This window comes from Gossypium raimondii, chromosome 10 (assembly GCF_025698545.1).
Source record: "Gossypium raimondii isolate GPD5lz chromosome 10, ASM2569854v1, whole genome shotgun sequence".
Lineage (NCBI taxonomy): Eukaryota > Viridiplantae > Streptophyta > Magnoliopsida > Malvales > Malvaceae > Gossypium > Gossypium raimondii.
Genome location: NC_068574.1, coordinates 54,330,173 through 54,357,428, shown reverse-complemented (window position 1 = coordinate 54,357,428; position 27,256 = coordinate 54,330,173). Strand labels below are relative to the sequence as shown.

Sequence of the window (27,256 nt, the reverse complement as noted above, 5' to 3'; positions counted from 1 at the left end):
GAGTCACTTAGGTGGTTAATGTGGCATTCCATAGCTCGGGTCCGGCGACCGGACTGGGTATAAGGTGTTACAATATTAAAGGTTCCGATTTCTTATAAAGATGGGAACAAAAGGAATATATATCATGTTTATGTTTTGGTGATTATGTTCATGGCAAGGTAGTTGTGTTTTCTAGTTTGTTGTGGACGGAGGTGGTTCAAAATGGGGAACGTTATGGCTTTTTTATTTCTCTTGTCAAAGCTGAATGAGAAAAAGATAGCTAGAATAGCTCATTTAGATCCACAAAATAAGCTGACTTTTTACCAAAATAATATATAAAAAAGTAATTATGAAAACGATATAGGATCTAGATTATTTTCGAAAATGGAATGTTTTTATTGTGTCACTGGGTGCCGCCAAACTGTTAGAAGACACCATATTAAATCTCACCCAATCATATGCCAATCATTAGGTGGCACTTGTATGAATTTTTTTGGTGATGTGGCCTGAAAAAACCTGTTTGATTTTTATAAAGAAAAGCCTGGGAGGGAAAGTTGCTGCCAAGTTCACCAACAACGTCGGGTGCGCAGGTTTTTAGGTTTTTGGTAATTGGCAATTCAAGTCTTTCATGGTTTGGTGATTTTGTAATTTATTTTACTTCAGTCCATGCACATATAATTCTAATTTTAATTCAATTTGAAGCAAATGACAAGTAAATCATTTGCATCCTGGTGAAAAAACATATAAAACCTACTTATTTATGTTGCAAAACTATGAAAGGCTTGAATTGCCGATTATCAAAACCTAAAAATCTCCATAACCCACGAAATTGGTGAACTTCTTAGCAACTTTCCCTCTCATATTATAAACTTCTCTCTGAGGTCCTTTTTTTATAAAAATCAAATCGATTCCGTCAATGTGTTAGACGGTATTTTAAAAAAAAAAATTTCTTATTGTAATGATTAACATATGATTGTGTGAGATTTTGGGTCATTCCAGTGATAGCTTAATCGCACACAATGGAACTATAAAAAAAATACCTATTTTCGTAAATAATCTAGAACTTATATATTTTTATATTATTTTGATAAAAATAAATCCCAAAATAATCCTTATGTAAACATTCAATTTTACCCAAAACATTTAATGAAAATTTTCCTGGTTTTGGATTGAACTATGGATCTTGGACACCCAATTGTACCAGTGCTGTGTGGGGGTCTACTCATCTTTGGCAATTTCATTTTGGGGTTTCATACCCAATCTTTCATTATTTCTTGTATTTCTTTCTTTTTTAAATCCTTCCTCATATCACAGTATATTCAATTTTACATGCCTCAGCAGAAACCGAAAGTTCACAAATTATTCAAATCTTATTAAATTTTATTACACTCACGTTGAACTTGCGTTCAATTTTTAGTTTGCATATATAAAATTAACACCAAATGTTGAACTTGCGTTCAAATTTATTTTAAATATTTAAACCTTAACTGGTAATCCAATTGAAGATTTCATCTAAGATTTTTTCTAGGATTGTAATTTATGGAATTTAATAAAAGAGTATACAATTATTGATAGACAAATATATATATGTATTTATAATAAAATTTATATTTTTGTTATTAAATTTTTAATTAATATTTGATTGACTTGTGATACTAATTCAATCACGAATAATTTAAATATAATATAAATAAAAAGTGAAAATTTTAGGCCAGAATTAATTATTTACTTCAAAACTAATTGACTTGGATTATTATTTCTTTACCATGTTAGGCATTCATTATTTATTAGAATCAATTAGAATTATATTAACACAAATCATTAATCTCATTTAAACTCTATTTACTAAAAAGAATTATGGTTAGTTAACTGCATGTTTATTTACTTTAAAATTAATTTGGATTTGAATTAGGGAGCTAATCTCACCACCCATCCAAATCAATCTTAATTTATTAATTAATAGAAAGTGAGATTATTTCTTTAATAGATAAGAAAAAGTGTTTGAATAAAAAATGTTGAATTTGAATTTGCTTAGTTTGGATGCTGAGTGCTAGGGGTGTTTATTCGGTTAACTGACCAGTTAACCGACCCGAAATAACATTAACCGAATTAACCGACCTTTCAAAATTTTTAACCGTTAACCGAACAAAAATTTTTTCAAAAAAAATTAACCGAACCGAAATTTTTTCGGTTAATTCAGTCGGTTAACCGAATTAACCGAAAATTATATATTTTTTATTTTTGGTTAAAAATTAATCGAATTACCCGAATTAACCGAATTAACCGGATTACTCGAATTAACCGAATTAACCGAATTGAATCACTACATAATTAAATTATTTTTAGACTTTTAGACTTTAGTTTTAGTTTTAGAATTTTATTTTTATTTATTAAATTATTTGTAATTTTTATGATTGGGTTGGGTTGAATACTTGGCTTTGGATTTGGTTTAGGTGAATAGTGGACCTATTTATATATTATAATTTTATTTTTTAATTTTTTCGGTTAAACCGAAAATATTCAGTTAACCGACCGGTTTCGAACCGAATTAAATGTTAACTGAAAAATTAAAAAATAATTAACCGACCTCCGACCGAAAAAATTCGATTAACCGACCGATTAACCGAATTCGGTCGGTTAACCGAATTTTTTCGGTTTTACCCGAATTTTGCACACCCCTACTAAGGGCTTTTTGCGGTGAAAATAAATGGATATGGTATTAAGTTGAATATTGTTATATATATTTGGTATCTACTGTTGATATTTAAGGTTTATGATTATTTCTATCATTAATGTCGTCTTCAAGTTTTGAATATATTTATATGTTTTAACATATTTAAACATTATGCATTTCTTTTAGAAAAAAGATTTTTTCTTTTTAAATTTGTTTTTCTATTATTATTTGAAATTTAGAATTTTTATAACAATTTTATTTTAACCCATTGTGTTCATATTGTCTATATGTGCTTTTTAGTGCTTGTATAAATACTTAACAACATCAAAATGATTCCAGCAAAGAATTTAAACCATGAATTTTAAAATTAACTTATAACGGTAGTAGGACAACAATAATAGAGTTCTAGAAGAGTATGATGATGACAACGATGACAACAACAATTATTATTATTCAAGATACAAGTACAAACCGTAGGAGTTATAACAACAAGAAAGGTCTATAAGACTAGGACCATGCCAACAACACAACAACAATTCTTATTATAGGAATAGGCAACACAGTTAAAATCCCAGCAAACAACTCTAGTAAATGATGTCAACAGAGAACAAGTTTACCACTTCAACTATGTATTTCTCGACATTATTATACTAATAAGGCAATAACCAAATGCTCTCAGGGGTAAACCTCAATGAGAGATGTCAAACCCACAATAGGAGTAATTTTGAAAGAACTAAAACCAGCTGCTAAAAATAGTTTAGCCCATTCTTCTTCCCGCCTCTCTTTTCCAGCCACCAATACCAACATCAACATGTCGAAAAAGAGTTGTGTTTTAGTTAAGCTTGAGGCTTCATCATTCACTTGCTCATTCTCCCTCACAACCATGTCAATTATGATCAACTTTCTTCCTACCTTGTCTTGGCTTGAAATGGCCTCTTTACATCGCTTCAAAATTGTCAAGCATCCTTCATCATTCCAATCGTGCAATACCTTCTGTTCAATTATCATTCATAATTAGCTCAAAAAACATAAAACATTAGCTAACCCACAAACTATGATTACATTTGCCTTCAAATCTTTGAATATTATCATGTGTAATGGAATTTGTTGTGCATTATTTATAAAAGTAAAAATACCCAAAAAAAATAATGCGAATAAATTTAGTAAAGCTTAACCTTTAATAAAATTGCGTCTCCTGTTGGAAATGCCTCAAACATGTTGCCTCCAACATATTTCAAGTTCTTACTCCCTTGCAAGCCAGCAACAATATTAGGAAGATCAAACACAGTGCAGTCCATGAGTGGAAATGTATCAGCAATGGCCTTGGCCGTAGTTCCTGTGCCACCCCCAACATCTACAAGGGAGTCCAATCCCTCAAATGCCCCTTTACACTTGTCAACTAGAACACTAGTAACCAATTGAGAATCACTAGCTAAGCCATCATTTATCAAATCTTTTAGCTGAGGATCATGGGTAAAATAGTCCCACAATGTCTTCCCATATGCAGTAGCAAATGGAGTATGATCATCATTTTGGAACCAGGTCCCTAGAAAACTCCAAGGCTTTGTTATAATAGGATCCATTGTAGCCTTCAAAGTAGGCGTTATGCAGAAGGGATTATTCTTGAGCAAAATACGAGAAGAGTTGGTAAGAACATATCCTTCTTCTTGAGCATCATTGTCTAGCTTTTGGCGTGCAAAGAAGTCCGAGTGAACTAGAATGCGCATGAGCCTATAAATGTCGCATGCTTTAGTAGGGTTGAGCATCTGTAGCGCAGCAACCAGCTGGGTAATAGTCATGGGCTTGCCATGATCATGAATGATATCAAGGATGCCTAAATCAAGTGCACATTTTAGAGACATGAAGCTTACGAAGTTGAAAGCATGTCTCCAAATGTGAGCTTGTGCTTGGAGTGCCTCAATAGCATCCTCCCCATTACCATTGCCCATATTCATCTTAGCTGACGTCTTGTTTGTTTTTAAGATCTTTTTGTTTTGAAGTGAATTAGCATACGGCTCAATATGCTATTTATAGGCTATGATACGCCTGTTTGATTGGACAAGGTGCCATTTGGGAGCCGGGCTCTTCATCAATTTATGCACTAAAATTTAATGACTAAAAGAATAAGTGGTTGATTTCATCAACTGCTGCAAAAAATTAATTAAATCTCTATGTGATGCCATATGGAAAGTGGACTGTCGATATGTGGCTCCAAGCTAAACTATCAGTACAAAGGACACTACGGCACCAGTCCTGACGGCATGGATCTGCTGTGATGCAAAATGATAAACAAAAATCAGAATACATACAAACCGAAAGCTATATAGCTTATGGTCAAACTCATGCAACTTGTTGTGCGCTTCAAAAAGAAAAGGTTTATATCAACATTTTTAATTAAAAACTGTTAAAAATTGTAATATTATTATAATGTTAGAAATTTTGGTCTTAATATAATTTTTTTCTCAACCCATAGTAAAACCTTCCCAACATATTTCATGTCTAGAAGTCCCAAACTTTGAAAACCTGACCGCCACCATATAGATTAGATATATATTCAATAATACGATACATGCGCAAGCAGATAGCTATTGAGGCAAGCCAACCTATCTCCACGCCATTTTCGCTCCTCAAGTTCATGACTACCTCATTGATTTTTTTATTTCTCTTTAAACAATATTCTCTCACAATTTTAATCATAAAAGAAACATTGAAAAAAAAATCCCTTTTCATAAATATTAATAAGCAATCTCGTTTTAATTACACTAAAATATAATATTAAAAATATGTCAATTGACTCATTGGCATGGATATTGTTGCCAATAAAGAAGGACGTGGGTTCCAGTGCGCTGAAGTGCATTATCTTCCTACTTATGGATTGAAGAGATTATAAATAGTTCTAAACGTTGTGTCAAAAAAAAGTCATCAATAATTATTTTAAAAAAAAGTTAAAATCTTAGAAAAAGTGAATGGCAAAATTGGGAGCCCCAAGCCATATCAAGAGCAAAGAGTAGTTATTTAAGATTTGGATGGTGATTGATGTGTTATATATGATGTTAGAAAATGGGTAAATATAATTTTTTTTAAATTGTTAATCTCACAAACTTACTAAATACAATATCACAAGTAAAATATAAATATAAATATATGCTCGATCAAAAACAATATTATATGACACACATGAGACACGCATAACGGATAAAGAATCAGAAACAATTGGACTAAATCGAAAAGAATATGACTTCACCCCACACATGGCACACGAACTACGTGGGATGAAGACTCATACATCGCAATTACATATGATAAAACTCGACCCTAAATATCAAGACTCAAAATTGATACTATATTAAGTTATAATAGAAAGAAGTAAATGAATGAATAAATAATATATGTGACAATATTTTAGCTCATTCCCTTTTTAGTTACTGATTTTGGGTATTCAATCTTTTCTTTTACGTCAACCTTGATTAGAAGGAAAGAATATCCAATAAATAAATAATAATATACGTGATAATATTTGATAAATATTTTTTAGTGAAAATGATGAGCTGTTGCATTAAAATGAAAACAGCCGCGTAAGATCACTATGAGTAAAATATATGTAGAAAAGTAGTTAAAGCCTGTCTAGAAAATACAAACAAATAGATCAAAGAGTCATGTAAGTATGAAATAAGAGTTTTGATTTCTACTTCAAACATGCTTTGACCAAAAACAAAAAGGAAAAACTTGTTTCACTTTAATTGAAGAAATTGTTTTCAAAAATATATATTATGAAGAGTTAAAAAAAATCCTTTTAGAGGTTTGATTTCTTAAGAAGTTTTGTCTAATTTAAAAGGAACAACTAAAACTTTATTCAACTATCTTTTTCCTATTTGCATTTAGTAATATAATTTTATAAATATGATTTTCGACATTAAATTGAGTAGGTGTACATCAAATTTGAAACATCAATACAATAGTTTTATTATTAGTATATATATTAAAATTCAAATAAAATAAAAGTCCGAGTTTATGTAAAATGGTAAATATTAATATCTAGATTTTAAATTTATTAACTATAATCATTTATATATAATTATTTAATATTTTAGGGTAAAAGCACACTTTATATTAATTAAAAAAAAGAATAAAAAGACAAGCTAAACCCATGTCTAACAGGCTTATCTCGTACATCTAATCCTATGCATCTCATCCTCAGAAGCGTTGGAGTTTACAACTCTTTTGGGATCAGGTGAAAGAACATTCATAGGTATTTCAAAAACATGAAAAGAAGCATAAAATAAAAGTCACCCTAGTTAATTTATGAGCCACCTTATTAGTCTCCCTTCTCATCTATTAGAAAGACAAATCAGAGAAAAAGGAATGGAGAAGAACGAAGTCTTTAACAAGAGTATCGAATTCAAACACATCAATACTTGGAAGATTTTAAGCATTGATCACACTTTGACAATCAGATTCAATAACAATATTATCTAACCTCTAAACGCAAAGCCAAGATAACGCTTCATAGACATCAAATATCTAAATAAAATGAGGGTCCCAATATGCAATTATTTAATATTTATACTATATTAAAGTTTTTTTGCTTAGTTCATGTCACAAGTTAACTTGAAATGTCATAAACATCGAAATGAGTATATGATAGCAAATGCAATTAAAGATACTTATATCACTGAACTTGAAATCGTGGCCTATTGATCTAGGTGTTCACCTTTCCTAGGACTAGGCTAGGGAAAATAATCGTTTTACAAAAAAAAAAAGAAGATATTTATATCACTACTATAAAAAAGGCTTAGTTCAATACACAACCCTCAAACTATACCATTTGAGTTGGATTCATTTTTTTTGTCAAATCAAGTACTTAAATTATAATATTGTAACCATTATGGGCCCATACCATTATCTCTGCTAAAAAAAATACCCTTTAGCAAATTAGTAGTTGACATGTGAAATTTTTAATAATATAAAAAAATAATATTAGATATTTGAGCACCATCTCTGTCTAGGTGTTATGATCTAAATCAGCCCATTGTCCTCCACTTATGCAAAGATTTGATAAGCAAAAGCATATGTTCTTTAATTGGAGTACCAAGCTTTTCCCTAGAGTTCATCAATTTTGTAAACTTTTGCGACATAGCAAGAGAGTGTCACGACATAGCCCTAAAATCAAGCCCTAGCTCATAAACTATCATCAATGTTGCGACACAAGCCTTAAAATCAAGAGGGTGTTCATGTTGGATCGAAAGGGTAAGTTAAGTCCGAAATTCATAGAACCCTATCGAATTCTTAAGAGAATCGACCCACCTGCTTATCAATTAGAATTACCTCCCGAACTGGATCGGATCCATGACGTTTTCCATGTCTCTATGTTGAGACGGTACCGATCTAATCCTATCCATAATATTCCAATTAAGGAGATCGAATTGAGATCGGATTTGTCCTTTGAGGAAGAACCAATTCAAATTCTGCATTGAGATGTAAAGGTTTTGAAAAGGAAATAAATTTCTCTTGTGAAAGTATTGTCACGGAACCATAGGATAGAGGAGGCTACATGGGAACCAAAAGTCACGTTCCACCAACAGTATCCTCATTTATTCGATAAATTTCGAGGATGAAATTTCTTTAAGTAGGGAAGAACTGTAACACCCTAAAATATATAGGTTTAGAAGTAATAATTAACTAAGAAATGAGTCTTACTCTTAATGGTTAATAGCTTAGTATACTCCCTAGAGATTTTAGGTTCAATCCACCTTTCTCCAATTTCTTTGTTTTAATTTTTCAGCAAAGTAGAATAAAAGTCCCCTAGAATATATATTTAATGGAGCAAATACATTTCAAGAGTGAGCAGTAGCCAAATGGTTAAGCCTTTGCATTCCTTCCCTTGTTTTCAAGGTTCAAGTCATGCCAAACACCTCCCCATCTTCTTTCCCCTATTTAATTTCGACAAGAAGGGTTAATTACCCAAACAATCCCTTAAATTTTGAAAACTCTGGGTATTTATCTTTTCCTAATAACATTTGTATTCTTGTTCCTTTTCCAAACTAAACCAAAATTTATTTATTTTTCTCTCTATTTCTTTCTCCCTTTTTCTTTTCCATTCTTCCATTTGTGAATATTTTTCTCCATTGTTGTGAAATATTATTTTCCATCCTGAACCTAAAAAAAATCTTCGATCAACCTAATTTTTCTATTAGTTTAGCGTAACGTCATCAATTTCGTCTCTAATCTTGCTAAGGATTGGTAATCGCCTTATCTATAAATTGAACTTCAAAGATTCGTAATATCATTATCTTGAAACTAATTTTTCATCCATTATCAATCTTTTTAATGATTTCTTGTCGAAATTCACGATAATCTTGATAGATTTTGATAACATTTGTTAATCCTTAATTAATGTTGTTTGAAGGACTTGATTTAGGTATCCAACACCAGATTTGATTGAGAGGGACGTCGCTCGAGACACCGGTGACAGGTGTGTGTTCTTTTACAAGTGACTTGGGGCAAAACCAATCCTAAAATAGGGCCAAATGGCCAACAACACGGGCTTGTGGTCCACACGCGGCCATGCCCCCTTGAAACCCAAGAATGTTCGACTTTCACATGGCCTAGGACCCCCTACACAGCCTCCCACACAACCGTGTCACCCCTGAAGCTTAATTTTGAATGACCTGCATGGCCTAGCCACACGGCTTTGTATTCCATCCACACGGCCCAAGGCTTCCCACACGATCCTATAATATAGCTGTGTGTCCCCTGAAACTAAGATTTTACTGTTTTGACCCAGAATTCTATGTTTTGATCATATGAATCCCTGTATAAGTTCTGAACTACTTTTAGTGTTTGAAATTATGCAATTAGGTCCCTAAGGATATGAAATATGTTAGAAACCATGATTGATCGAATTAATACGGTGTTTATTTGTATATGTATATTTGTATAAATTACTGATAGTAAATGTTAATATTTGCATAAATGACCTCTATTACTATTAATCCGAATACATGAAAAACATGATTTTGCTACTGATTTGCCATGTATTAGTACATTAATTGCTATCATACTTGATCTATATTAAATATGCCGCATTGCATTACATGGGATGAGACGATGTGATCAGAAGAAGTCTGGCAGTTTATCCACATTTATCTATTTTGTGTGTATCCACAACCAAAGGCAAACTCCATCTGCGGGTATTGCTGTGTATCCATAACCAAAGGCGGATTCCAACTACGGGGACTTACTATATGTCCAAAGTCAAATGGAAGTTATTATTTACGAACCAATAGTGGTTTATCCATATCCCGTTGTGTTGGAGAAGGGAGTTCTGGGGAACTCCCATTATAGTATGTCGTGGTGGGGTAGGATCTATTTTGTTAAAAACCAAAACTGTATGGCATTTTAAACTCATGTGCATACAAATCTGGAAAATCTATTATTATATATGTGTGTCTATATATGTTCATTGTGGGTAAATATGAAAATTTGGTTATTCTTAAAACTATTATTGTGAGTTCCGATATATTAATGGCGGTTGCTTTGAAAAATTGATACTTTGAATTGTTATCTGATTGTGAATATTTTATGCGATATTATCTAATGCATCTTACTAACTATTGTACTAATTTTCTTATGATTAACTCAAACTAAGAGTTGTAGCTCACTCCCCCTTAAATTTTCATCCTTAAAGATAACCCACCAGGTTAGGACGCAGACGTGGCAACTGGAGTGTCTCGGTTCGGTTTCAAAATTTCAATTTATTAAGACTTATTATTTGGGTTATCCTATTATTATAGTTTACTGATGTTTATGGTGTAATTAAAGGGTAGACGGTAACCCTTTACCGGCATAATATCACTTTCAATTTCTTTTAGTTATGAATTACTTAATTTAAGTTTCTTTTAACAATTTTTTTAATTTTAATCCCTCAAATTTTCAAAATTTTATTTTGGCTCCCCGATAATGAATTGTTGGCTTCGCTCCTGATAGCGTTTAATCGTCAAATTCAATAGATCTTTTAATTTCTAGTATTAATAAATTATTAATTTAAGATTTGATTTTTTTAATAATCAAGACATCGATCATTGATAACAGTGTCACAAGTGCTTTCTATCAGTAGAAACTAAGTAATGTAAATTAGTTAAGAGCAGTTCATTGTTCGTTAAATAGTTAAGGGTAGTTTTTTTTATTCTGTTAGCGATTCATTTCTGGTGTATAAGTATTGGAAATCTGATTGTATTTGTTAAGTCAGATTAACGAATTTCCTCATATTTCATATTTCTAATATGGCATCAAAATGGTTTTTTTTCCTTCTAACTGCCCCATTAGCTATGGATGTTGTGACCATTGACATATCAATACTTGGACGATTTAAAGCACTGATCACACTTTGACAATCAGACTCAATCACAATATTATCTAACCTCTGAATGCAAATCCACGATAATGCTTCGTAGACATCAAAAATCTAAATAAAACGAGGGTCCCAATATGCAATTATTTAATATTTATACTATATTAAAGCTTTTTGCTTAGTTCATGTCACAAGTTAACTTGAAATGTCATAAAAATCAATATGAGTATATGATACGAAATGCAATTAAATATAATTATATTCTAAACTTAAAATTGTGACCTATTAATCTAGGTGTTCACCTTTCCTAGGACTAGGCTAGGGAAAATAATCGTTCTACAAAAAAAAGATATTTATATCACTACTATAAAAAAGGCTTAGTTCAATACACAACCCTCAAAATATACCAATTTTTTTAGTTAGATACATTTTTTTGTCAAATCCAGTACTTAAACTGTAATACTGTAACCATTATGGGCCCATACCATTATCATTGTTAAAAAAAATACCCTTTAGCAAATTATTACTTGACAGTGGAATTTTTAATAATATAATAAAAATTAATATTAGATATTTGAGCACCATCTCTGTCTAAGTGTTATGATCTAAACCAGCGCATTGTCCTCTACTTAGGCAAAGATTTCGTAAGGAAAAACATATGTTCTCTAATCGGAGTACCAAGCTTTTCCTTAGAGTTCATCAATTTTGGAAGCTTTTGTGACATAGCAAGAGGGTGTCGCGACTCAGTCCTAAAATAAAGCCCTAGCTCGTAAACTACCATCAGTGTCGCGACATAGGCCAGAGGGTGTCGCGACACCGACATGACATGAGGAATTAATTAACCAAGGGTGTTTTTAGCCGCACAACAAACTTCAATGCAAAACGTTAGCCGAATTAGGTCAATGATTGATGACTAACCCTAGGTCAAACACTTCATGAACAATTTTTATTTAGCTTTGTATTCAGTTTAGTTTTTAATTAAGTTTTTCATTAGTTTAGTTTTTCCTTTTATTTTGTTTTTCACGGGGATCAGATTGTATATCGTCATACTCTTCAATGAATTATTGTTCGTGCTTCTATTAATAAATTATTAGGATTTTTCTGATATCTACTATTGATTTCTTTTATAATGTTTATCTTTTATTATCAATTTCTTTGTATGTGTTAAATCCATGGGGAACTAATCCGGTAAGGAAGATTAACGAGTGGAAGTGGGATTCATTAACTTCTAATTAGGGATTCTTAGCAAATCAGCTGGTCGGGGATAGGAAGAACTTAAAACCCTAGGCTTGATGACTTTAAGAAGTCATATAGGTGGGAATGAACCCAAAATTAGTATTACCTATTCGTTAAAACCTTACCCCTGTCCAATCTGGACTGCGACATCGAGAGATAAGTAGTTTTTGCCGACTCATTAGGTTAGTGGAAGACAGAGAGGCCCTAAGTAGAACCTAAGTAGAAGCAAATTATGAACACTAAAATGAGTTAGGCTTCTATCATTAGAATTGATAGAATCTGCACTCTATTCCCATTCTTAATTATCTTATTTTTATAAAATATATTTTCTCATGACCTTAAGATATATTGTAATATAATTTAATTTAATTACTAACTAGACCCATCAACGTAGAAATTAATATTAGTTTAGTCTCTCCTTCCTAGGGTACAATCCTCGAATACTTACATACTTCGTTGTAAACTATATTACAACCTAACCCATATACTTGTGGACACCGCCTTAGTTCCTATCCTTAGTAGCAGTATTCACACCTTTGGTGTTGGTACTTGGGAGGCAGTTAGTAACTAAGTTGCACAATTATTTTATTTAGAGCGACTAAATTGAGAAAAAATTTAGAGTAATCAAAATAGGACAAACCCTATTTGAGTTTTAGCCAATCCAGTAGAAAATTCTGGTTTTTAGAAGAGCTAGTTTTGGACCTGCATTTTTGTTTGAATTAATATGTATTTTGGCTGCTAATTGCTTATATATGTTGTGTGGTTATATATATGAAGCTTTGGAACTGTTGGAACCCTCTTCGAGTAAGGCAAAAGGTGAGAAAAAGCTAGTTTGAGCTTGCGATTTTCAAGTGAAAACATGAACGGTGAGTGTTCTGGAATCACTGCTTGTAGGCACGATTCATAGTGTTAAACGAGAGCTTAGGAGTAGCCTAAACCCTTATCATAAGTTCCAAAAATAAGCCTTCTTGTCCCATTTGTTTTTTTAATTGTGATGAATACGTGTAGTGAGTTGTGATAATTGATATAAAAAAAATAGTAATTAATATGTGAATTATTTTAGTATGTGTTATGTGATCTAATGATATTGTGGCTCATGGAGCATTGTGGTTGTACTTGTAAGTATATTAATTGTGAGTATTATTTGGAGGGATAAGGGGATGTGAGCTAAGATCCATACAATGAGACATGTGAGGGGAAATAAGGAGAGTGTTAGTTATATACTTCACTTTTGGGACATGTCTGACTCTACGAGTCATTTGGTGTGATCGGAGATTCATGTATCCGACATGTGATGATAGAGGTCATTATATGTTTCGCAACTCAAGTATCAATCTATCATATTATATGTAATTGTGTGGAACATGTTTTATGCTTAATAGAGTATGTGCTATATTGCCAACTTTTCGCTATATGTGACTTGTGTGAATTGTGATATATGCTTGACTAAATATGTGTGTTACATGATATATGTTGCATGAGTATGTAAATACTGTGCAGATGAACCAATAGATAATGCATGGATAGGTACTCTACGACACTAGATATATGACTATTGTAATTGAACTTATATATGGTTGTCTTGAGGATGCGTGATGATATGTTTGCGATGTGGTTATTCTAGTCATTCATTGAGTTTGTTAAGCTCACCCACTCCCTTCTTTACCCATTGCAGATTAGTTGTGTGCCAGTGTGAGTGGTGTGGTTTTCAAGAGGTGATCTGAGCTAGTTTTGTGTTATTTTGTAGGTGTTCTTTATTTAATTACTTTTTGGGGAAAGGGAAATGTGGTAGTCTTGGTTATTGACATGTTATTTTCTAGACATTTTGTTGGTTATTGCTTTTGTTTATAAGGTTTAAGAGTTATGGTTATGCTTAGGTTTACAAACATCGATGATGGCATGGTGCTTCTAGCTCAGAAATGTTTTTTGAACTGTCGAATTTAGTTGTTGGATAATTATTTTTCTATGTTTTTGATGCATAATGTTTAGAAACTAAACTGAAACGGGTTATTCCCAAACCTAGCCTAGACATTATGGCTAGATTGAGAAGGCTACATTAGCCACCGAAATGGCTAAGCTATATTAGCCATCGAAATGACTAGGCTATATTGGGGGGTGAGCTTATGAAAAGCTCAGTGTGAGTCGAACAATTATTTAAACAAACATAAATATCGAATAGAGTGAAATAGGTTAGCTTTAACAGAAGAAAATAGAACCATCATAGGAATTTCATATCATTACATAGTCATTATCAAATTGATGTCAAATGGTGTATGAGCATTGGTCATCATTCATTCGAGTAACAATAATTAATTACGATACCATTTAATATAAAAAAATACAATAAATAGCATAAATCAATAACACTCGAATATGTCGTGCACATGATACAATGTAAAAAGGTTCCTACCCATACCATCAGCTACACACTACGAGTTCCCCAAAACTCGTCATCCGAACTCCAAAACATTATGGGCTTAAGCCCATTATGGTTAAAACGACCAATAACTATATACGGAAAATTCTGCCAGTAAAAATGCAGCCAAGTTGCCAGTAAAAATGCGAAAAAATTGCCATTCCCCTCGGTACTCCAGGTGCAATGCATTGACTAGTGAACCAATAATTTGGCTGTTAATTCAATCCAATCAGCAAGCTAATTTATCAAATATAATTTGATATTTAACATTTTCAAACAATTTTATGAGTTTAGGACCCACACCTTATTTTTCGCTTTCTCGCAGTACACTAGCGAATCTTCCAATTTTCCTTAACAATTCCTTAAACGAACCTAAACTGAAATTCAGTATAAATTCAATCAATTTACCATTAAACCATCCCCCAAACACCCACTTATGAGTTCAAACCAATCGTTGAAATTATAACTATTTTATGAATCCAAACTAGTTAAATTCCTTACATTGTATCGATGCGAACCGTACGTACAATCGTTCTTCGGTTTACGAATAATTTGAGGCGTTTGGCTCAACACTTAATTCAATAATATACTGGAAAATAAGTAGCTAATTAATGATTAAATTTCTTCATTTAATCAATTCATAACCTTTACCCAACAACTATGTCGAAATAACAAACTAGTTATCCTTGATATCACTTACACTTCAATATTTGTGGGATCCGATTGGTTAATTCATCAAGAACATATCTCCATAATAAACATGTGATTAAAGGCTGATTAGGAGGATTAAAGAACAAAATTTAATGCTGGAAAAATATGGGCAAGACCTAAGAAACAAAACAACCCCAGGCACCACCACCAATGGTGGCTAAAATTGGGGCTAAATTTTAAAACGGTTTGAGATATCATTAAAATTTAGAAAATACCATTAAAAAATTTTTAAATCCCCTAAATTCTAGATCTGGAAATTTTGGCTTTTAATTGACAATATTAATCAATAAATTGAAGAGAAAAGATATCTTATCCAAGCTAGTTGAGAGAAATGACAATGACACTTTCTTGGAAATATTCGGGGTCGCTCTTGGGGTTCAAGATTTTAGATTTTGGGATGATAAATGGAAGCAATATAATAAAGAAGATGGTGCCCAATCTTGATGCAAAAAGAAAAAAAAAAGATGATAAAATGTGAGTTGTAGGTGACGACATTAATGGAGGAAAGGAAAAAAAATCAATGAGAGGGAGAGGAGGAGATGAACGGTTAGGGCAATGAGCAAGAGGATTAAAGATGATTATTTCTGAAAAATTAACATTTAGACCTAGGTTTACAAGGCTTGGGTGGCACACCCATTAAAAACAAGGGATTTCTACCAAAAATTAAATTATTTCATAAGGAAAGGAATTTGAACTTGGGACCTCATTTCATTTCCATGCTTTCTCATATTTCTTTTCAACATTAGGCTTCTTCCTCATTCTGGAAATAACTTTGCAATATTTATTTTAAAAACAAGGCATGTCACATACTAGGGTTTAAGGCAAAATTTGTAAAATAATAAAAATGGTGAGAGAGAAGGGATTTGAACTTGGGTTTCAAGGAAGGTTTCACTAACACTTATCCAATAAACCAATACCTCATTTATTTCCTAAAAAAATACATAGATAATCTCAAAAGTTAAGGCATGACCACTCTCTCTCGATTCACAAACCTGATTCTACTAACCCCCGATTTTTGGGATGTTACATTATTTGATTGTGTATGCTACATTATTAAGGTCTAGAGTAGGGGTATCGATAGTCGAGCTTAAAAATCAATACCTCTATGTTTTGAAACATGCAGAAAGTTAGATTAGAGATTTGGTATCGATACCTTTGCTTGAGTATTGATGCTCAAGGTCAAAAATCAAAATTTCATGACAAGTACCGATAATTTTTGAGACTTTGGGATTTTAGTCGAGAAACAAAATGCAAGTTTGGTATCATTTTTCCAAGTGGTATCGATACCACCTAGAGAAAATATCGATACCCAAGTGTTAGTATCGATACCTACGAACAAGTTTTAGAAATTTTGTTACATGGACCTTATGCATGGTTAATTATTATTATAAGACTATTTGGTGTATGGTTAGCATGTAACATTGATAACTAACAAGTTAATTGACTTAAAACCTATACGAATACTAAAATGGAAGACGCTTCGTTTAGAATAAACTTTTACTTATTGTATATGACATGAGACGGTGGTGTGACATCCCGTATTTTGGCTTGGTGACCAAGCCCGGTTTAGGGTGTTACAGAAATGCATGCTTGTGGTAAATTCTAATACATTCACTGAGCTTGTTTAAGCTCACACCCTTACTAAATCCTTGTAGGTTAGTAGTGTTTTTGGTGTGAGCGGTGCAACCAAGGAAGTGATCTAAGCTAGGCAATACTAACTTGAGTAGTTGATTATATTGTTCTTATGGACTTTTGGAATAAAGGCAATGTGGGTAGAATCTTTGCTAGTTATTATTATTGTTTTGTTGGTTTATTATGATTTTGGACTTCTAGAACTCTGGTTGTTTACTGTTATAGTTTTATTCATTCTTTTACGCTTTTGGACTTCATTTGTAGGTATTTCGATGCATGAGATTGTGGTGGGTAATGCGTGTGAGGAAGATATTTTTTTTAGCATGAATACTTCTCTATTGTGGTTGTGATTTGGTTGATTTGCATAGGGGTATCGATACTCGAGGCATAAATATCAATACCTAGATCTTCAAATGTATGTGCAGGAAAACAGTAACTGAATTTGGTATCGATACTTTTTTTACGAGTATCGATACTCGAGGTAAAAATACTGATACCTTTGTTTATGTATCGATAAAACATTTTGATTTAAACTTGAGTTGAAAAAATAAAATGCTGGAATGTTATTGATTTTCTTATTAGTATCGATACCCGACTTCCCAAAATATTGATACCTACTATTGTGTATCGATACCTACATTATTTTTTGGAAATTTGCTATATGGTCCCTAAGCATGTATTTAAACTATTTCGAATGTTGTATAATGTTTGTCTAATCGCAATCACCTCTGAAAATGCTTAAAATAATAAAAATTGTTCTTGCTTGAAGCTGTGTGTGTATGTGGTAAAGTTACGATAATGTTGTAGTCTCATGTAACTCGGGTCTGGCGGCCATGCTGGGTGAGGGGTGTTACAATGGTTGAGTGTGAATTTAGTGGTATCCAGTTCTGCATAAGTATTCATCCGTGAAAAATGTCTATGAATAACTGTTTTGAGTTAAGTGTATGTGTTAAGGCATGGATCGTTAAAAGTGAACTCCGAGGATATGTTCTAATGAGAATTATATGTGTGCTTTAGAAGCTTAAGAAATGTTAGGAAGGACCGTTAGTTAATTAAATAAGGAAGATATGAGTATAATAAGAGCATGATAGTTGGCTTATAAGGGTATGTTGAAACTGAAGTGATATCTACCCAAAATATTCGTTTAGAAGAATGGTTTGCAGGCTATAATTCATACAAGAATGCAAAGTGCCTATCATGGTGTTTCTGTAACAAAGCTCACTAAGTACTCTTGGACTTACAATGTTTGTTATTATTTTCAGGTTTGGAACGAGTTTGCGCCAGGAGAGACGATGTCAAGAGTATGCGAAGGTGTTGGCGGTATGGGCTATTATGCATACAACGGAAAAGTGGCATAAAAGTGGCATAGTCTAGGACTACACCATCTGTATATGTCATTAATAAACTTCTATTTTGTAATGTTTCATGTCAACTCTATTGTAACTAGTTATTTCGAAACATTTCTCCTGTATTAAAACGTTAATTATTCAGTTAAAATAATAAATAGAATACTTAAGGAAATGAGTAATATTATATTGTTTTGTAAAATTTGTTAATAATTGGTGTAGTAACGTGTGATATTCGGAGCCAGCAAATCGAGTCGGGTTGAGGGCATTACAACCACGACCAGAGTAGCCACCACCCCGACCACCCAAACCATTTTTAACCCTAACCATGGTAGAAGATAATAGAAATAACAGTTGAAAGTCCAAAGACATTTACCTATAAACGATAACTCCTCTTCTTGCTGGTGGTATCTCGTGAACTTTCTGAGTAAAAATAACTAGTGAATAGTTTAGGGTTAAGTGAGCGTCATTTTAAAGAAAAAGATTCAAGAAAACGGTTCAGTTTTCAAAATAATAAGCCCAATAAGCCGCATACAACAGTATTCTGCTATCGTTAACAAAGCGTATGTGATAAGCTTTAAAAAAACTAAAAAGACTAAAAAATATACTCATTTAAAGAAAACTAAAAAAAATCTCAAAATTATACAAATAAACCATATACTCATTTAAAAAAAACAAACTTAAAATAAATATAAAATATTCTTATAAACTCATAATTGCATTAAAATTTATAAACTAAAATCTTTAAAAAACTTATAGTTTAAGTTAACATGTTTCAAGCATTCACCCTATAGGGATTTTTTTTAAATATATGCTATAGATTCACTACTCTCACGTATGATAGTCGGGTAAAATTATCATGAAATTTATTGTATTAGGACTTAGATTACATGTTATCTTCTCTACTTAAAAAAAAAAGCAAAATTGGTCTTTGTATGTTAGATCAAATAGCAAACTGGTCCTTCTATTAAAAATTTAATCTATTTCTATAGTTAAAAATTAGTCGACGTACATCAACATAAGGTACACATGGCACATCATATGTCACTATACAGTTATTCTGTCAACCACCAGTTTTTAACCGTATAAATGGATGAAATTTTTAACAGAAAAAATTAATTTGCTCTTTTTATGGGTGATAATGATGATGTAATTATCTGACAATTTATACAATTGCACATTAAACCATAGTTCACGTATAGTTTGGGATTTATCGCTAAAAAATAAAAATATATAAATATATATAAGTCAAAAATATTAAAAAAATTAGAAAGAAAAAAATAAATGGAAATTTCAATTTAATCTCCTGCCCCCTTCGCCATATCGTCTATCTAATCTTGGACCAAAAGCCACGGTCGGTACTTGCCTGGGCTTGGTGGGTGGCTTTCTGTAGTGGATGGTCAAAAATGGAAAATATTAACAAAAAAAAAAAAAATCTCAACATCAACCTTAACACCAGCATAAAATACTGTTTGAAAATTGTAAAAGAAAAATTTTAAAAATGGAGGGAAAATTCCTCTCCTCATGGTTTTTTTAATAAATTTATTAATATCCAATATGCTACAATCTCATACCTAAAGAAATAAACTCAAATCAAACTCAGACCCAAACAACCAAGCCCAACAAAGGCTAATTGCCCATACACATGATAGGATAGGCCTTAAACAAAGCACAAATGGTCTTCCACAAAGCACCCTTTCCATCTCTTGTATTTTTGAAGTTTCTACTGGCTTCCTCTTCAACTCAAGTAGTTAGCACAAAATGAAGAAGGAATTTTGAAGCCTTGAATTTGCATAGCAAAGCCTATGCTCAAAACTATTAGATCTAGGCGCCTGCCCGAGCAACCTCAAGTAAGGAGCACAAAGCTTATAATGCTTATGGATATCACTAGTAAGGTACGTTGACCCTTTGACTCAATATCATACTTTACACTTTTTGTCATTCCAAAATTTATTGACTTTTTTTTTTACCAATGATGAAGTCAAGAGCTTTATTACTTACTTATTTTTCCAAAATCTAAAACTATAAAGAATATTGTGTTTTCTCTCATCATCTTCTTTTTATTTTTCTTATTTATTTTAAACCACTCTAAAAAGTACGTAGAAAGCTTCTAGCTGTTCAGTTAATCTATTTCACACCGTGCTTATAATAGGTTTTAGTAATACAATAGTTAGATTAGGGGTTCTTTTTTAAAAAAATTATATTGATTTTAAGGCTGGGTGTTAAATTTTTTAGGGGTAGGTGGCTAGTTGGTTTTCTTTTTGTTCGATTTGGGATAGATGAAATTTGGTCTCAAAACCATAACAATCGGTTGGATCGATCTTTATCAGTTTATCTAGTTCGTAGTTGGCGGTCTAATAATCGATTTTTGGATCGATGTGCTAGTCGATTCCTAGTCTAATAAGTCGATCTAATCTGGTTTAAACAATCATGATTTTTGATGATCAAGAAACAAAAGCAAAAAAGTGGAAGTATGAATTAATGATTAGGTTATTTGCTTTTCATTTAAACATGAAAAGGTTCATGTAGTCTTTTGAAATTTAAATTTTACTCCTATAATTTTTTTTTTGTTTGCAACAAATGTCTTGACAAGTGGCAATGACAAGTGGATCTTTTGATTTACATTTTGCAATGCCAAGTGAGATATATTTCTTTCGTAGCTGCTTTGACAAACATGTTTGTAACATCTCAAAATAGGGCTTTGATGTGGTGCCCCAAACTCAGCCGGAACGGTCCGACCCAAATTTCAAATGTCACATTAGTCGCAGAAGTGACTCTCCATTTAAAACCACCACAATGCACACCAATCGACCAATCACACCACACAATTAATCATGAAATATTTAATAAAAACCTAATATCATGCTTCCGTTGTGTTGCTCTGATCAACAATCAACAACAAGACTAATTCACAATTTAATACTTAATAGACAATTACCTAGAAAACTTTAGTTAAACATACATTCATGCAGTACAATATTTTTAAAATATTGTATTTGTAGGGACTTGGAAAAAAACTGTTTAGTTTAAAAACATATAACTAGATTTAAAACGTAATGAATAGTAATATGTTGGGAAAGATTCCATTTCACAAATTTTAGTAATAGGATTGTAGGATTTAACGTATAAGTCTTATTTTTGGAAAATTTATTAAAGCATCTCGCACAACCTCATAACATTATAAATTAATTAGTTAGTAGACATTTAACAGTTTACATAACTTGACCAAATTTTGTGTTACATCTCATGCATACCAAGCACATGTTTGTATCTAAATCACACATAAAACATCTAAGGCTTACCTCGATGACCAACAACTCTTCAACCTGCACTTACAAGTTAGTCTAAGAATTATTCAAACAAATTATCAAACAATCATAATCCATCATTCAATCATCTATCTAACGCAATGATAAAAGTTTTAAACCAAACAATTAAATAGTTCACAGTGTCCCATTACAACCCGAAAATTATAAGTCTAATACTAAATCCCATAACTTAGTCCCACATTGCCTTCCTCATTAGGCTTGGGAACATAATGATGTTCCTAGATATAGCCTCGATTTGAATCACTTGGATGACTCACTCCCACACCTCTTCACAAGGTAAGTTACTGCAATATTATAAAAGAGTGGGTGAGCTTATGAAAGCTCAATGAGTGCTCAAACATACTACAAATAAACACATCAATTAGGTTAAAAGGTGACAAACAATAACAGTTCACATATTATTGCAGTTTACACAAAATAGTAACTTACACAACACAACAATTCTCATACAATAAGCAGTGCACAAATAATAAGTAATTCGCACAAAATGGAGAAATCACATAAACTATCAATTCGCACCAAACATCTGTTCATATGAAATAACAGTTCTTACCAAACGACAACTCATGCAAAATAATAGTTCATATGAAATATCAGTTCATATCGAATAACACTTCATGCGAAATAAAAGTTCATGCTCCATCATAACTCATATATCTAAAATACTGATAAATTTTGCATTTTTTTGATTATGAAACTTATAGGGGACTTTGTCACCACCTATAAGTGGACTTTATCACCACACATTGGATAAACGGATGTCCGAAACACACCACATGACTCATAAAGTTGTAAGCTAACTCCATGTAAGTGTAGCACGTATGCTCACACTCTCCAATCACACCACGCTATCTAAAGTGAATGGAGCCATGCTCGACATTCCTTTATCTCTCCCACACATCTCCAAGCCACAATGTCCATCGCAATAAAAAAGGGTGAGTGCTCACAATCCTATAGCATGCCAACTATATACAATGGTTCCATAAGGTCACAATTTCAAAATATCTCTTTAACATATTCAAAATATTCAGTATAATAGGGCTCGCAGTTAAGTAGAGCTCGCACATTATAACATAGTGTGCAAGTCACAATTCGCAATAGACCATGGTTCGCAAATAATGTCACTTTTATGCAACATATATTGCACATATAACACAGTTCACATATCACTCATGATTTAGCACACATAAATCATTTTTCGCATATTTTATTTAGCATAGGGCACACAATACCTTAGCTTGCATGCAATGTAGCTCAAAATCTCCCAATACACATTTTGACAAATTAATGCAGTTTGCCATATTAATACAGATTACCAAATTAACACAGTTCGTTATAATAATATAATTCGTCAGGTTAACATGGTTCACAATATAACACAATACACAAATATAATTGGCTCGCAATATCATAAATATCATAATTCACTTACGGATTTGTGCATGCATAGATATACATTATTGATAAAATTTGCATATTATAAGAGTCCACATTATATTATTTATTCATATATCCGTTCATACATATTACAAAATCATATAGGAATATATATTATATATATACATATTTATTTAATGACCTTTGCCACTTCAAATTTTAAACATACACTCATAAATTTATATATTATAAAAACCATTCTCGTAATTATATATATTGAACCATGCGTATATATTATATTATATTATATTATATTATATTATATTATAATACCAAAATCCATTAATATATATTAGGTAAAATAAAGACATGCATATATATTATATAAGATAAAGTCATGCACATATATAATATATGTATAACCACCCACGTGTATATATTTATATTACAACCAACACATATATATAATATATATAAGATGCATATATATTACTTAGCACCAAAGCACTCATATATATTATATATGACTCAATCTCACGCATATATATATATATTACCAGCTCCTCGTTGATATTATATATATAACACCTAATATATATTGTATACAAAATAAAGTCAATGTATATATATTATAAGTTCATGCATTTTGCACCATTAAAATCACATAGTATATATACTCAACAATTTAACCAAAATTATAAGGATTTGCATAATGAAGAAGTCAAGGTTCACATATTAATTAAGCAGAGGATTTGCATATGCTACCTTAGCCTGTGTACTAGAGTTTCAATGTAGTATACCAAACCACTCACCTTAGTCAATACATCTTGCAAAACAATGTCAAACAAACTTTTATTACCCTTTCACATTGCTCGTGAAATCTCTCGATGAATCTGAAACATTGCATACACATTAAATACAATATAAAATCATAATTATCAGCCTTAAACTAAAAAAACCAGTAGCAAAATCACCATTCGAAGCTCACTTTTCTCATACCGAAAGTTTAACTGGTTTTACCGAAATAGGTGTTTTACCACTCAAACTTGATCTCTAAGCCTTAATTTTGATTCTAATATTCCTAAATATCATCTAATTACATATCCAAACCATCAATTTCATCCAATTTTACTGATCTAATTTTTTCAAAAATAAGCTTACATTCAATTTGCTTAAATTCATTAAGGATTTTTAAATTAAGATAAAATACCTTTTAATTATATCAAAATGAGCTAGAAATCACTTTAAAGCCAAAGCTTAGCCAAGAAATACGATATCTACCATTTTAATCCAAAATCAACTAAAAATAAATTGATATATTGAAATATTGATTAAATCATTTAAATCTTAAATATAAATAACAACCCACTTAGTTTAATCATAAAAAGTTAGAATCTCACCTCAATTTTGCAAAATTGATGAGCTATGGAGCTGATTCGAGCTTTGAACGTGTAAAGAACTTTAGAGAAATTGAGGTTGAAAACATGAGTACTCTTCAAAATTGAAATGAGGTTTTATGTTTAGAGAGCTTAAGCATAAAAAAGGATGACCTAAATTGGGGAAAAAAGCTTTGATTTGGTGGTTGGAAAATTTTTGAAGAAGATGAAGAATGCGAGGGAAGGAGACGTGGGGTTGTTAAATAGGCAACCCATTTTTAAAAATTGGGCCATTGCCCATTTAACCACCTCCAGTTTCTTCCCTTTTTCAAATAGGTCCTTACTTTTCAATTAAAACCAATTTCAAAATTATTTTTAAATCAAACCTCTTTGTTTTTTTAAATCCTTCTTCATCAAATTAATTCCCAGACACCTAATTTTAATTTCCTAACCTAAAATTATAAATTCCAATTATTCTAATATTTTATTTAATTAACTCCTAATTTTTTATTTATATAATATAATTAAGGTTTTTGATTCACTAACCCCTGATTTACTTACCCGATTCTCCTAACCTGGTTTTCGGGATGTGACACTTGAAGTTTGAGCCAGGCGAGTTGGGGTCACCAGTGGGACTAGCGAGTTGTGGATGCCAGTGAATCAGGTGAGCTATGATCAATGGATTGGATCGATGATTAAAATTAGGAGTAGCCAAAGGGCAGTTACGCCAAAATTAGAAAGTTGACTTATTTTCCCCTTCACAACACCACTCATGCATGTAACTCTTTTCTACTTCTACTACGACTAGGGCATCCTAAGAACATCAAAACACCTAGTGTCTGTAAATTAAGCTCTTTTCATTGAAAAATTCATATTCTTTTGAATGACAAAACTCTCTCAAATTCCTTTATCGATTATCTTGTTGTCAAGTTTCCACAAAAACAAGAACTTAGAACTTAGCTCTTAGGATTTAAGGTAAGACTATGTTTCTCTGTTGTGTTAATATTTAGAAATAATTAAGAAAAGGTCGCAGCAAAGGAAACTAGGTTCGCCAAAAGACTAATATGTCCGAACCTAGGTTCACTTGTGTTTATGTATAAGTCTTAATGTGTTTTGCCTGTTAGTAACTTGTCTTTGTTGTGGAATTGCGAACTTGATAGAACTATCTACAAGCAAAGACAAGGGAAAAGCGAATCTTGTTTAAAAGCTTTCAGCAAATTGGTGAGTGTTCAGGGGTTACCACTTGTATGTGCAAACCATAGAGTTAATTAGGAGCTTAGGGATTTATCCTAAGTTTTGAGAGTAAGTCTTTGCTAAAACTCTATTTTGTGATTGAGTTTAAATATGTGTTTTTGTGAACAGTAATATGCAAGCTAATTATGAATAGTGTTCTATGAGCTCCTCTTGATTTCTGAGCTCTATGTTTAAGTGAATGTATTGAAACTATAATCTTCTGAAACCGTTAGATATAATGACATGCCATAGGAATGTGAGTACTCATCTTTGTGTTTTACGTTTTGGGCGAGAGGCCTTGGGATAGGGTAGGGGAAATAAGGGAATGTCAAGCTAAGCTCCATTCAATGGGATATGTTGGTGTGTTTGGAGAGTGCTAAGCTTTATGCTACACTTATGGGACATATTAAGACTCTTTGAGTCAAAGTGAGGAGTTATAAGGAGATCCACTTATCCAACAGAAAAGAACATGTGAATAAGATTGTGTTTTTCAAAATATTATGTTTTACTGTTTTAAGCTAACTAACAGAAGATAGCTGCGAACCAAGCTTCATGTAAATATGGTGAACTCGGTTCATAGATCCGTAACTTTGTTTAAACACTTGTTTAACTTATGTTTTTGTGCATGCTATGTGGTTTTCTTGTATATTCATTGAGTTCACAAGAGTTTACACATTCCTCTCTAAACATTGAAGACAGTTAGATCGCACAGTGTGTAGCGGCGACGGCGAGTGATCCAGACAGAGTATAAACATTGGCAATGTGATATAAGCGAACTCTGGACATAAAGGCAAATGTGGGTTTTCGCTTAGGCTTAGTGATTTCTTTCTATCTATAGACTTCACCAATTGCTCTAAGTCTTAGTTTTGTTTTATATTTGTATTCAATATCTCTTAGAAACCGATAAAACTATATATGCACACCTAAATTTTTAAGTATACGAATATACTTCAAAGATTTACTAATATTTTTTTAATTTGCAAGTAAATGCTTAAGTATTTAATCTTTAACTGTGTTTGCCATAAGCAAAACATGTAATAAATCAACTTGAGTAACCTATATAGAGTTCGCCACAGTCTTTACGAAGTGATAAGGTTATCGAATTGTGGAAAGTGTGAACCCGAACAATTGGCAAACTAGTACTTGCGAACCCTTAATAAATTTTGCTACACGGAATTAGGAGAGACCCTGCTAAACATGTTCGCAGAATATAAACACATAAGGGTACGCAAAGACCTATCCTATTTAAGGAAACTTACCCCAAAGAAGACTTAGAATGCATGAGGTAAGCATGGGTGCGAACTCCGACGTTAGACAGTTGCATTGCTGTGTTCTGCGAGGTATATTGCTCCGCAAAACTTAGAGTTCGCATGTTCTTAATTCCTTTCATCAAATAATTATGTCTTCAGGGAAAGAGTAGTTAAGTTCATACAAGCGATGTAGGTTCGCATGTTACTACTATTGTGTACCATGAAGCAAGCGATGCGAGTTCATGAGCTTGTGATTTATTAAATGTAAACATGTTTTATGTTTTAACTTATGGTTTGTTGGAGGTTAAGTTGTGTTTAAATGGAGAGTCACTTATGTGGTTAATGTG

At 32.1% G+C, this 27,256-nt stretch overlaps 1 protein-coding gene and 1 long non-coding RNA gene across 2 annotated transcripts; both read right to left on the bottom strand.

Moving 5' to 3' along the window:
• Positions 1–3,072: 3,072 nt before the first annotated feature.
• Positions 3,073–4,681, bottom strand: LOC105778114 (probable O-methyltransferase 3). Its single transcript, XM_012601718.2, has 2 exons — positions 3,829–4,681; positions 3,073–3,646 (listed from the first exon to the last, which is right to left on the bottom strand). The coding sequence occupies exons 1-2, from the start codon at positions 4,606–4,608 to the stop codon at positions 3,329–3,331; spliced, it is 1,098 nt and encodes a 365-aa protein (XP_012457172.1). The 5' UTR covers positions 4,609–4,681; the 3' UTR covers positions 3,073–3,328.
• Positions 4,682–21,746: 17,065 nt separating this feature from the next.
• LOC128034088 (uncharacterized) lies at positions 21,747–24,632 on the bottom strand. The gene is made up of 3 exons (XR_008190165.1): positions 24,451–24,632; positions 23,863–23,943; positions 21,747–21,957 (listed from the first exon to the last, which is right to left on the bottom strand). It is a non-coding gene; the product is annotated as an uncharacterized LOC128034088 (long non-coding RNA).
• Between the last annotated feature and the right edge of the window lie 2,624 nt (positions 24,633–27,256).

Bases quoted from the DNA above. Each gene is read 5' to 3' on its own strand.
- LOC105778114 (XM_012601718.2), bottom strand. From the start codon at position 4,608: ATGAATATGGGCAATGGTAATGGGGAGGATGCTATTGAGGCACTCCAA. The intron at 3,647-3,828 runs GTTAAGCTTTAC...ATAATTGAACAG, and splicing joins GAGACGCAATTTTATTAAAG to AAGGTATTGCACGATTGGAA.